This window comes from Mus caroli, chromosome 2 (genome assembly GCF_900094665.2).
Source record: "Mus caroli chromosome 2, CAROLI_EIJ_v1.1, whole genome shotgun sequence".
In the NCBI taxonomy this organism is placed as follows: Eukaryota; Metazoa; Chordata; class Mammalia; order Rodentia; family Muridae; genus Mus; species Mus caroli.
In genome coordinates this window covers 169731477-169740711 of record NC_034571.1, presented here as the reverse complement: position 1 = coordinate 169740711, position 9235 = coordinate 169731477, and the positions used below count along the sequence as shown (strand labels likewise).

The 9235-nt window shown below is 50.6% G+C and overlaps 1 protein-coding gene across 1 annotated transcript in view; it reads left to right on the top strand.

The window, feature by feature from the left end:
* The first annotated feature begins 4316 nt into the window (after positions 1 to 4316).
* The window catches only part of LOC115029113 (laminin subunit alpha-5-like), a 14412-nt gene continuing 9493 nt past the window's right edge, over positions 4317 to 9235 (top strand). The window contains exons 1-4 of the mRNA XM_029468665.1: positions 4317 to 4526; positions 5481 to 5599; positions 5683 to 5853; positions 5958 to 6055. Of these exons, the coding sequence (XP_029324525.1) occupies positions 5815 to 5853; positions 5958 to 6055 (137 nt within the window). The 5' untranslated portion in view covers positions 4317 to 4526; positions 5481 to 5599; positions 5683 to 5814. The remainder of the gene's footprint in view (positions 4527 to 5480; positions 5600 to 5682; positions 5854 to 5957; positions 6056 to 9235) is intronic.

Here is a 9235-nt window from a genome sequence, read left to right as displayed (position 1 = left end):
GGTGGCTCACAACCATCTGTAATGAGATCTGGTGCCCTCTTCTGGCTTGCAGGTGTATATACAGGTAGAACACTGTATATATGATAAATAAATAAATTAAAAAAAAAAAGCAGAAAAGAAGGGTTATGGTCTAATAGTGATGGTTTATTTGTCAAGTTGATGCAAACTTAGATGTAGAAAAAAACGAGAAAGAGGGGAATCTCGATTGAATTACCTCCCTCAGACTGGCCTGTGGGAATGTCTGTGTGACATTTTCCTGACTCATGGTTGAAGGGAGAGCCTAACCCATTGTGAGTGGTGCTACTCTTAGGCAGGTGGGCCTGGGTTATTTATGAAAGGTAGCTGAGAAAGCCAGGAGGGAAGCAAGCCACTTAAAATAAGCAGCATTTTTCCCTGTCTCTGCTTCAGTTCCTGCCTCCCGTCAGTGCTTCATCGCAGTGACAGAAAGCAAGCTAATACAGCCTGGAGCAGAGGTCCCCCTTCCCCACGAGGTGCCCCTTCCCCAAGGGGTCCTACACACTTTAAGCCTGCTGACCTCCACCTGTTCTTGGTGAGAAGCTGGGGCAGCAGCCAGCAGGGGGGCTCTAACCCTGTGCAGGCCAGGTTTGACCTGCTCACACCACTGGCCTCCTTAGTTCCAGCGCTTGGAACAGATCCCAGCCTGGACGATGGCTTCTCCCCTTTCTTGTTCATCTCACACCAGTCTCCAAGACCTGGGTGTGCGTAGGTGCGTTCTTCTCAGCTTTCAGACTTGTGCACGGGCTGTGGAAACCACTCCCCCCCCCCCCCCCCCCTCAGCACAGGAGAGGCCGATCCTGGAGAGGCTGCTTTTGGGCTCTCCCTGAAGCATTTAGGAAGGAAGAGAGGTCTGAGGCTGGCCTGCCAGCTCTGTGGGCTGAGCTGGGCATGCAGGTAGATAGCAGGTGATAGGAAACCTAGGTGCAGGCCAAGAGTGAATGAGGAGTGTTGAGGTGTGTGTTTTTCTTGGGATGGAATCTAAGGCTTCATATATTCTTGAAAAGTTTTGTAGCATTGAGCTGCAGCCCAGTCCCAGGCAGCGAAACGGGCAAATTGCGCACCCAATACCTTTATTCCAAGGACTTCATTTCTGGCAGGCAGCATTCAGTACAGATGAATAAGGAACTTCCTGCTTCATCTTACCCTTGGGCTGAGGTAGTTTGCGTACACCTGTTGGCAGAGATAAGATTGATACCTGTGGTGACAGTGAAGTTGGGGTCCTTCAGGTGAGGGGGGACCACAGCTGGTAGAGTTAGGCAGCGAGGTAGTCTGAGGAAGGTGGTGGGTGGGAGCCTGTGAAGAGAGGATGGCCCGTGGGATGTTCAGGGCGAAGGTGGTTTGTTAATCCATCAGAGTGCTTTGCTGAGAAGGTGTCCTGTGATGGCTGAGAGCTCAAGGCTGGGACTGGCCAGGCTGTGGAGGAGCCCTAGCAAGCCCTGATTGCTAATTGCATTAGCAATTCCAACACTTCACAAATTCCAAAGCTCAAAGTATCCTCTGGACTCAGGGCAGACTCTTAACATCTGTAAGAACTAAAAGCTACTTCCAGTATAAAATAACAGTACCATTCCTTTTTAAAAATTTATTTACCTATCTATTTTTTTTGAGACAAGGTCTTACTATATAGCCCTGGCTGTCCTGAAACTCATTATGTAGGCCAAATTGGCCTTAGACTCACAGAGATCCGCCTGCCTCAGCCTCCCAAGTGCTGCAATTAAAAGTGTTGCATCACAGGGCTGGAGAGGTGGCTCAGCTGTTAAGAGCACAGATCCTGAGTTCAGTTCCCAGCAACCACGTGGTGGCTCACAACCATCTGTAATGGAATCTGATGCCCTCTTCTGGTGTATCTGAAAATAGTGACAGTGTACTCATATACATAAAATCTTTAAAGAAAACAAAAAAACTGTGTGCCAGGCAGTGGTGGCGCATGCCCTTAATCCNAGCATTTGGGAGGCAGAGGCAGGTGGATTTCTGAGTTCGAGGCCAGCCTGGTCTACAGAGTGAGTTCCAGGACAGCCAGGGCTATATAGAGAAATACTGTCTCGAAAAAACAAAAACAAACAAACAAAAAAAACCCTGACATTCCTATCCTAAAAGGAAAGAATGATCAAAGTAAAAAGGACAAACATTAAATCCTGTAGCTTTATGCTCAACATTTGTGGCATACAGTGGCAATCCGAGCTCTGCCACGCAGGTGGCCCTGTCCAAATGGCTTGCTGTTGGCAGACTACATAACTTCTCTGGGGTTGACTCCACTTGGTGCCTGTAGCTTTTCGCCAATGGTCAGGTCCTTGCTATAGCTTGGGCTTCGTTTGGAACCTGACTCTGTTAGAAACCTGATGGGCTTTTCTCAGAAATCTTGGTAGAAGCCTCTGTGACGCCATAACTCCACTCCAGCAAATCTGCTACCATATAGGTGATGCCACCTTCTATCTGTCACCAGCCTGAGCAACAGGTGGGCCCCTTGTGTACAGCTACAGATACCTGAGACCGTGAGGCCATGTTCCTAGGTAGCCTTCTGCCACGGGCAGCAGCTTTTCAGGAGAGCTGACGGTTTCACTGTGGAACCTGATGAAGTCACCTTACTGCATTGAAGGCCTCCAGGGACCTTTCTTATTTTCCAAGTGCTAATTATGTAACTTCTAATTAAGGTTGCTAGTCTCTTAATTATATTTAAACGAGCTGCCTTTCCACTATACTTACATCCTCTACATCTTTTTTTTTTTTTTTAAAGATTTATTTATTTATTATTATATGTAAGTACACTGTAGCTGTCTTCAGACACACCAGAAGAGGGCGTCAGGTCTCATTACGGATGGTTGTGAGCCACCATGTGGTTGCTGGGATTTGAACTCTGGACCTTCGGAAGAGCAGTAGGGTGCTCTTACCCNCTGAGCCATCTCACCAGCCCCATCCTCTACATCTTTGCTCCGTTTTTTTTCTTCCTGATTCTGGTTGTAAATCTGACCGAAGGCAGCCAGCAATAACCACGACACGGCCTGGATAGCTATGCTGACCTTTACCCCACAACGTTCATTAGTTCATTCCTTTTGAATTTAGCTTCTCTCACAATTTCTGGGCACAGGCAAAATGTGGACAGATGGCCTTCCCAGAATGACCCCAGTCTGATTTTCTATGGGATAACTGTTCTAATCTGAAACCTCATGTCTGTGTACCACATATACAAGCCTGGTGCCAGAAGAGGGTGTTGAAACTCCCAGGACCCGAGTTACAAATTTGTGAGCTTCCACGTGGGTGCTAGGAATCAAAGCTGGGCTCTCTGGAAGAGCGGCTTGTGTTCTTAAGCTGAGCCGCCTCTCCAGCCTCCTGTCCACATTGCTTTATTATGTTTTATGTGTATTTATGTGCATGTGTGTATGTGTATGTGGGCCGTGGTACACATGTGGAGCCTCCTTTCCTTCCATCTTCATGTTGGGCTCTGGGGATGGGAGTCAGGTTATCATGTGAGACATGCTTTGTGCAGGGAGGTATCTCCTTGTTGGCATCATTGCCTGTATTTCTACTGAGGTCCTGGTGTTCATGCTTGCATCAGAATGGCCCAGCAAGCTCTACCTCCAGCTTCTAGACTTCTCCTTTTCTTTTTTTTCTTTTTTAAAGATTTTAAAATTTAATGTTTGAGTATCTGCATGTACACCTGCGTGCCAGAAGAGGGCCCAAGATCTCATATATAGATGGTTGTGAGCCACCATGTTGTTGCTGGGATTTGAACTCAGGACCTCTGGAAGAGCAGCCAGTGCTCTTAACCACTGAGCCATCTTTCCAGCTCAGCTTCTAGACTCTTATAACCTACATTTCCCAATCTTCCACATTCCTTTCACACCAGTTCCAGAGTTTGGGGACCATGTAATTAGCTTTAGTGATAACAGCAGCCTAACTACTTTGGTATCAGATTTTTTTTTTTTTTCCTGAGACGGGGTTTCTCTTTGTAATAGTCCTGGCTATCCTGGAACTTACTATGTAGACCAGGTTGGCCTCAAACTCAGATCTTCCAGCCTCTGCCTCTCGAGAGCTGGGATTAAAAGTGTGCACCTCAGTCCATGGCAACGGGAGCATGCTGTCAAAGCCTGTCGCGTCATGGTGGATAGGAACTAGGTCTTCAAGGCTCCTAGTGACCCACTTCCTTCAGTGAGGCCTCACTTCCTAAGGGTTCCACATGTCCTCAGAATAGCCCATGTGTCCCCAAAATGGTGCCACCAGCTGGGACCAAGCTTTCAAAACAGGAGCCTGCTGGGGAAGACATTTCAGAGTCAAACCTGAAGATCTCGTCACAGACCTGCCTCTGCATCGCCTGCTGTACCTCACACCTAAGAGTGCGGGAAGCTCCATGGAGGGACCCAGTGTCTGACGTCACACCCCCTGTCCCCTGCAGGTGTTCCATGTGGCCTATGTACTCATCAAGTTTGCCAACTCACCTCGGCCTGACCTCTGGGTGCTGGAGCGGTCCACAGACTTCGGTCACACTTATCAGCCGTGGCAGTTCTTTGCCTGTGAGTGTCCTTAGCTGCAGGACTGGAGAAGTCCTTGCGGTGGACCTATAGTTGCTTCAAGGCCCCTGATGCCAAGCAAACCCTGACCCCTGTGATGGCCTCTTTAGGGTTCATTGCTGCCAGCGCCACCTAGGGGTAGATGGGAGCTTATCAACTCCCACGCTTGACCTTGGACATAGATGGTGTTACACTGGTGTTACCAGGAATCTTTGGGCCATTTTATGGCTCCTCTAGATAGGCTTGAGCTCAGGCTGCTCCCGTGGTAACAAAGCAGCCCTGGCAGCTGTGGGCCTACCTCCTGCCAGCTTTACTGCCTGTGGCAGGAGACAGCTGGAGTTNTTGGCAGGCCCGGCCGGCCACATGCCACCTGACCAGTTTTGTTGGCAGGGTGGGGGTACTCTGATTAGATAGGCCTGGTGACACGTCCCCCAAAACTCCCTGGCCAAGAGTAAGAAGGGACAACTGCAGACTGTGCCTGCAGAGAAGTTAAGGAACACCATTCTCTGGCATGTCCCAGAAAGAGAGAGGCCTGGGCATTGTGGTAGCAAAGGCTCTGCCATCCAGTCTACATTGAACTAGGGTTTTGTTTTAAGATTTATTTATTTTTTTAAAAAAGAGTTATATGTATACAGCATTCTGTCTGCATGTATGCCTGCAGACCAGAAGAGGACACCAGATCTCATTATAGATGGTTGTGAGCCACCATGTGGTTGCTAGGAATTGAACTCAAGACCTCTGGAAGAACGGCCAGTGCTTATCTTAACCTCTGAGCCATCTCTCCAGCCCCTAGCTAGGGTTTTGTTGTCTGTTTGATAACGTCTGCTGGTCAGTAGAACATGGGGCAGCAATCTGTGTTTCAGAGTGTGTAGGCAGCACAGGGATGCTAGGCTGGGGCCCAGGATGGGAGTCTGTATCTGGCATCTGTTAGCCCACCTTCTTACCCGTTTCCTGCAGCCTCCAAGAGGGATTGTTTGGAGCGGTTTGGACCTCGGACTCTAGAGCGCATCACGCAGGACGACGATGTTATCTGTACCACAGAATACTCACGAATAGTGCCTTTGGAGAACGGCGAGGTGGAGTGCACAGCTGTGCTTGTCTGGGGGTGGTGGGTCCCTGTTGTTTCTGAGCCTGGCCTCATCCGCCCCACCTTCTGCAGATCGTGGTGTCCTTGGTAAATGGGCGCCCTGGGGCCTTGAACTTCTCCTACTCACCACTACTTCGAGACTTCACCAAAGCCACCAACATCCGCTTGCGGTTTCTGCGAACCAACACGCTACTGGGCCACCTCATGGGCAAGGCGCTGCGGGACCCCACAGTCACTCGCAGGGTGAGTACGTGGGTGTGGCTAGAGACTCGTAGAAGCTCTGGGGCAGGGGGTTGGTGTAGGTGGCATGGTCAGGTGACACCTAATGCTCATGGCCTCCACTGTAGTATTATTACAGCATCAAAGATATCAGCATTGGTGGTCGCTGTGTCTGTCATGGCCACGCAGATGTCTGTGACGCCAAGGACCCATTGGATCCTTTCAGGTGAGACCTGTGGCTCTCTGTCTGTCTCTCTGTTCTCATCTACCTACCCGCCCATCACAGCTTTGATTTCCCAATGGGACCTGCACTGGCTGCTACACCGAGTCTCTGTTTCCCCTTCTGAAGAGGTAGAACTATGTGAGCCTCTCAGGTTGTCCTGGTCTTGAGTGGCGACTTACCTGATGCCACGGACCCAGGGCCTTTGGGATGGGCATCAGTGATAGCCATGGTCCCTTGGCACATACCTGTATCCCCAGGTGGATGTGTCCCATTTGTCCAGGAAGCCCACCCCAGCTCCGCTTTGTGTACTTCCTTAGGGTACAAAGACTCTCTGTTGCCTTTCTCCTTCCTTCACCACACTCAGGGCAAGGGCCAAGGTCAAGGGCAGGAGCAGCAAGTGTTCCCCATTTAGTGTACCCAGTGCTCATGTAAGCTCTTGTAAGTAAGCAGTGATTTAGCCTGGCCCTGGGCCTGACAGCCAAGCTCCCATAACCCATCCAGAGCCAGCTGATTAGGCAGAAGCACCCAGTATCTACTCCACCCACCACCAGATGCCACCACACAATTTGTATCTGAGTCTAGAGCCTCTGGTGGCCTGACTCCCCCAGTAAGCCCTTACCTAAATGGATGACCAGAGCCTGACACCATAGCCCTTACTCTGCCTGGAAGCTGTTCTCGGCATCGCCCCTCCTTTCCTCTTTTTCCCTTCCCTCCCCAATGGCAGCAGCCAAATATTGAGCTTCTAACAGACAAGGCCCTGTGGGCATAAGTAAGCACAGCTGCTCTGAGGAGGTAGCCAGGATCCATCACTCTCCACCTCCACGAGGCACGAGTCAGAACAAAGCAGGGACAGGCGAGGATAGAGCCGCAGGGCAGAGCTGGAGGTGGCCGGGATAGAGATGCAGGATGGAGCTGGCAGTGGGTAGCCCATGTGAGACACTCATGTCCTACCCAGTACATCGGCCAGGCAGCCCCCTCCCCTGTCCCCTCAGCGTGCCCCAGGACACTCCCACAGGATGCAAGCAGCTTACCTGCCACCCCCATTGCCTCAAAGTTTTTGGTCCTAAGTCTTGAGCTGAACTCAGTATAGGGTCTCTCCTGGGGCCTTACAGGCTCCAGGTTATAGAGGAAGTAGGTGAAGCTAAGACACTGGGATGAGAGCTTGCATGTACGCGTGCTCACACACACACACACACACACACACACACACACACACTGATGAAGCTGTCTCCTGCAGAGCAACTTAAGCAGGTATGGCGTGGTATCCCCAGCTGAAGGATATGTCTCTGTCTCTGTCTCTGTCTCTGTCTCTGTCTCTGTCTCTCTCTCTCTCTCTCTCTCTCTCTCTCTCTCTCTCTCTCTCTCTCTCNTCTCTCTCTCTCTCTCTCTCTCTCTCTCTCTCTCTCTCTCTCTCTCTCTCTCTCGGCACGGTGTCCCCAGCTGAAGGACTCAGGCAGGCAGGCTGCAGTCCTGGCCTTCTGGGGACACTTATGGAAATGAGTCTTTGGCAGTGCGGCTCCAGGCACTGCTGATTGCCCTGGGAAATTAAATGCCAAGTGGGAGTACAGCTCCCTATGGCCAGGAATGGATGAGGCCCATTAGTAAGCCAAATTAGCCTTAGAGGAAGTGGGGCCCAGCATCTGGGTCCATCCTTACCTGATGGGAGAGGCTCACCACTGTGCCAGTCTCACATGTTCAGGCCTGAACTGAGCCCAGCCCTCCTTTCAGGGCTTGAGGAATAGGCGTATGCTGGCATTTTCCCCAGAGCCACAGACTTCAACAAAATATTATCTCAGAGCTCCAGCCTGTGCTCTCAAACCAGCCAATGCATTCTTCCATTCATCACTTGCTGCCTCCCTAGAGATGAGGTCTTCTGTTACTGCAGCAGAGAGGGGAGGTCTCATTGCCGCCTTCCCCTCATCCTGTCTATCCAGTGTGGTCCTCACCCCCACCTGTCCATACCATGACTCTACCTCTGATGAAGAAGCTAAGTCTTGTGCATGCTAAGCAAGCACTGTATCAGTGAGCCCCAGCCCAGTGNTCTTGCTTTGTGTTGTGCACAGGCTTGTCTCTGACTCTGTACCCTGGGCAGACTTTCTGTCTCAGCCTCTATGGCAGCTGTGATGACAGGGTGTCCCACAAGGCCTGGCAGCCTGCATTCTGTCACAGGTTTGCCTGGCTCAGGCAGACCCAGATGTTCGGAGATACCCTGCTCCTCCCCACATGACCTGGTCCTCAGCCCCACAGCCCTCCCACCTGGGACACTTGTCTCTGTCCAGCGTCTCCATCACCTTCTTGTTCCCGGTTCCTGTTCTCACGGCCCCTTGTTCCACTGGACCGCTCTCCATTTTCCGCAGTGTGCCACTTAGTGGGTGACCGTCTGCCAGTCACCTTTGGAAGACGGCTGCTGAGCTAGGGCATTGTTGGCTTTGATTCTTTTTTGATGACTATGCCTTCAGACCTTTGGAGGAATTCTTTACCTGGGTCAGCATTAGGACCTTGTCGGGCCAGGGTTCCTTGAGTTGATGTTGGTGTTGCTGCTGTGTTTTTATGACCTCTGCCTGTGTACCCTGTGGATTCAGCCGGAAGTGTGGAGGGGGGTGTCTCTAGTTCTGAGATCTCAGAATGCACGTGTCTTTGTTAACTGGGTAGCCATAGTCTTCCTTGTCCTCTTCTGTGCCCTCTTGCAGTGGTCCCTGTCTGAAAACACCTTGTGTTTTCCTTTTGTCTTCTCAGTGGCCTTCCCTCAGAGGATGTCCCCTCAGAGAATGTCCCTGTTGGCTCTGTCTGTTCTGTTGTTTACCTACTGTGTTGAAAATCCTTAATTGCATTTTCCTTTTAAAAAAACATTTTTAAATTTTTATATGTACGAGTGTTTTGCCTGCACATATGTATGTGTCCCACATGTGTCCCTTGTACCTGAGGAGGACGGAAGAGGGTGTCAGATCCACGTGGGTACTAGAAATCCAACCCTGGCCTTGGAAAAGTAGCCAGTGCTCTAACCACTGAGCCAGCTCTCCAGCTCCAGGTTCTATTTCCAGAGTCTCTCCATGTGGCTCTGGTTGGCTCACAATGTAGATGAGGCTAGCCTGGAATTCTCTATACATACAAGATTAGCCTTGATTTCACAGATTCACCTGCCTCTGCCTCACAACTGCCAAGATTAAAGGCATGCCCCACCGC